General features: G+C 44.7%; 1 protein-coding gene across 1 annotated transcript; it reads right to left on the bottom strand.

Annotated features, from left to right (window-relative positions):
• Positions 1-627: 627 nt before the first annotated feature.
• On the bottom strand, positions 628-1116 carry LOC138559277 (histone H2B 1.2-like). The gene has a single exon (XM_069642734.1). It carries the CDS (start codon positions 1114-1116, stop codon positions 628-630), a length of 489 nt encoding a protein of 162 aa, XP_069498835.1.
• Between the last annotated feature and the right edge of the window lie 2491 nt (positions 1117-3607).

Raw genomic sequence — 3607 nt, 5'->3', positions numbered from 1 at the left:
CTTTACAGTTTCCTGGTGTACTGGCAGATCTGACATGACATGAGTTCCCAAGGAATTTTCTTTTGAGGCGCCTTTACCACTAAAACTGGAAGCTGATTGATTCAAAGTCGACGCGTCACATCACGCACCATAAAACTAGAGCTTTTCTAAAGGTACAGCTGAGGTTTTAAGAACCTGTGGGTCACTTTGGGTACATATTTATAGTTCTTTAACATGGATAAATGCATATAAATTTTGATCCAATTCCACTGAACAGCATTCTCATAGTCGCTCACCATTTCTTGTGGAACATTCCTCATTTAAGTCTATTAAGTGCTTTCCTTTTTTTGGGGTCTGTACTATAATTTTCACCAATTCTTTACAACATAGGGCATTTTTTGTTCTGCTCTCGATTTCAAGTACAGCTCATCTCTTTTCAATAGAATCTGACCCCTCATGGTGTTCAGTCCCAATGATATCCTTATATATTCTATTGGAGTAGCAGGTATCTGCTTTAAAAATGTTCTCCAAAGGAACCCCTGGAGATAGTCCAAACAGTCCAACCATTCAAGATCTTTCATTAGCTACGACTCTAGCCCATACAAAATTGCAGGGCAAAAGCACTGCCTATAAAAGATTAAAATTCCTTCAATAGTAAAGCCCACAGTTAGACTGGCAAAATTGATTTTGTTTGTGGCGCTTATAAGAGCCTTTGGGTTGTTTTTCTTGCAGGGAGATCTTGGCCAAGAGGGCTGTGGCTGCCCTCACTTTGCACTGGGGTAAGGCCTTTGTGCTCTCGAACACAGCATGCTTTGCCAGCTCACCTGGCAGCAGGAGGCACACAGCGGTCTGTATCTCCCTGGAGGTGATGGTACGCTGCTTGTTGTAGTTTGCCAGGCGGGATACTTCCCTGGTGATGCGCTGAAAGATGTCATTGACAAAGGAGTCCATGATGCCCATGGCCTTGGAGGAGATGCTGGTGTCAGGGAGCAATTGCTTCATCACCTTGTAGATGTAGATAGCGTAGTTCTCTTTCCTGCTCCTTTTGCGCTTCTTCCCGTCCTTCCTGGGCGGCTTTGACAGTGCTTTCTTGGAGCCCTTCTTGGGAGCTGGGGTGGACTTGGCTGGCTGAGACATGGTCAGCAGTGATGTTCACTTTGTGGACGAGTCGCAGACATAGGTATGTCAGGGTTCCTTTTTCTTTGGGGACTGTAGCTTATCTTTTATTAGAACATGGTTTGTTTTATCTGAGGAAACTTAATTCTTGTTGTTCTTAAGGTGTGTGGTAGGCACTGAGGTATATTATTTGGGAAGCAATTCCTTTTTTGCTTATGTTTTAGGGAATCCTTTTGTGTGTGTTCATTTGATTTTAGTTCCAACACCTGCACCTAAGAACTTGATCTGGAAAAACAGCCACATTTATTTGAATACAATTTTTCTCACAAAACTATTTGTATAGTATTAATGAGGTCCACCTTCGAGGTCATCCTCAAACATGGTCCATGACTCGAAAGTACTTGCAATGACCCGCCGAGACTTCCTGTGCCCAGATAACCCGCAGGTCTAACAGGAACAGATATTATATTGTTCATATATGAGATCCCAGAACAATCTGGACATATGAGGGTGGTGTCCAGTGCCCCAGATCCTGCCACTACCCCCTTCTGAAACCAGGGATACCAACCCACTGTCCCTCCTACCAGTTGGCCTCCAGTACAGGTGACCACACCTGCACCCATATCTGGGAAAAACATCAGGATTACAAATTCAACACATTATGGCACTATGATGTAATCCAAACTGTTTGGGTCCCCATCAACATTGCCCCAACACTTGCAAAACATAAAAAATGTGACCATTACAATACTGCCACTGGAGGTATAAACTGGTAAACATTTCCATATTTGTTGTCATAAATATCAGTTTTCAATATCAGACTACACATCGCAATATTCAGCAAACAAATGCAAATATGAAATAATGACATGCACACTTCATAAGTAGTTGTTACTCTAAAGTTGAAACTGCTAAGGGATGGGTGAGTGGGAAAAAATAGGTACTGTGAGATATGGAAAGGCATCAAGAGAAGCCGTTCCCCACTCATTTTAACCCATAAAGACTGCACCCATTCCACACACAACTCTTTTTAAAAGTTCCTGCACCTTCCATCATCCCTGATTGCCTTTCTGCCATCCAGGCCTGGTGTTCTGTTTCAATGATCTCTGCCTCAATGCCAGAAAAACTGAGATCCTTCCCAATGGGACCCCTGCTCCTACCTTCTTCCCTTCACTCTGGCCTTCCTCCATGGGCTCTCCCGTGCTCCTTCTTCTGAAGCCAGAACCATTGGAATCAACTTAGATTCCTCTCTCTCTTCCTTCTTCACACTCCATTGCCAAGAATTCCCAAGTTCAGCTCTTCCTTCTCAAAGGAATTCTACCTTTTCTCACTTTCCCCCAGAAGCTCAATGTTACACGAGGCCTGGTTCTCTCCAGGCTTGTCTATTGCACCATTGTCCTTGTGAATCTACCGTCTTCCACTCTGCGACCCCTCTAGGTATGCCAGCACAGGGCAGCAAGACTTATCGTTGGCCTCAAGCCCAGGGACCACATCTCTCCTCCCCTAAAAGGTCTCCACTGGCTCCGGGTTGCTTCACGGATTAAATTCAAATCCCTCTGTATCATCCATAAGGCTTTCTGGGGTCTGAGATCACACTATCTGCAACTCTCTCTTATTAAATATTCTCCCTCTAGACCTCTGCTTTCCTCTGGCACCAACTCTTATTGTGTAAAGTGTTTCACTAAAAAGAGGGCACATGGTTGATCTCTTTCCTTGACTGGCTCCCATCATTGGAACAGCCTCACTCTATGTCTTGAGCAGGACTTTCTTGAATTCTGTATGCTCCTCAAGACTTTCCTCTTTACCTCCTCCTTCCCCCTTCTCTCCTCTGCTAATCTCACAGTTGCTTTGATTGGGTACCAGAGCCCTTATGCATCCTGTGGGCCCTGATCTCCCACACTCAATAGCCCCCAGCTTCTGTCTGTCCTCAGCACTTGCCTCGACACACCCTCCATCCTGGAGGCTCGCACTTACCTTGCCATGCACTTCATCTGCTGCTCACCCACAAGCACAGGCATCACAGCACCTACCTCCGCTCCCCCTCCCTCTGCATGTTCAGATTCCGAATTAGTAGGTTTGTCCTCTTTCCCCCTATTGTATCTATTTGTATGTATTTTAATGTGTATCATTCCCATGTCCCCTCTCTGTTGCCCTGCGGGTGCTTTGAAACAGAATGTACTTCCTGTATAAGCGCCTAACAAGCGAACAATAAATACATAAATAAATTCCATCCATGGCATTTTTTTCTGGGCTAAGGAAAGCCTGATGCCCAATATGTCCACCTGAATGTGATGCCAAGGGCACACTTGGTGACCCCAAATGGTTGCCACCTCATAGGCTGCAGTGCTGCCTTCATAGGGGACATACACGGGTTCCTTGGTTCCAATGCCTTCACATAAAAACTTGATGCAAAACTTATCTGGCTGTTAAAAGGCACATTTCTTTAAATGATATTTCCATCACAACCGAAGGATATTTTTTTAAAGGGGGTTCACCTCATAGGCCATCACCA

Source organism: Ambystoma mexicanum, chromosome 1q (assembly GCF_040938575.1).
Source record: "Ambystoma mexicanum isolate Mex_15411 chromosome 1q, UKY_AmexF1_1, whole genome shotgun sequence".
Taxonomy (NCBI): Eukaryota; Metazoa; Chordata; class Amphibia; order Caudata; family Ambystomatidae; genus Ambystoma; species Ambystoma mexicanum.
Note: the sequence above shows the minus strand (reverse complement) of the source record. Positions and strands in the feature narration are given on the sequence as shown.

Excerpts from the sequence above, each read along its gene's own strand:
- LOC138559277 (XM_069642734.1), bottom strand. The coding sequence starts at position 1,116 with ATGTCTCAGCCAGCCAAGTCCACCCCAGCTCCCAAGAAGGGCTCCAAG.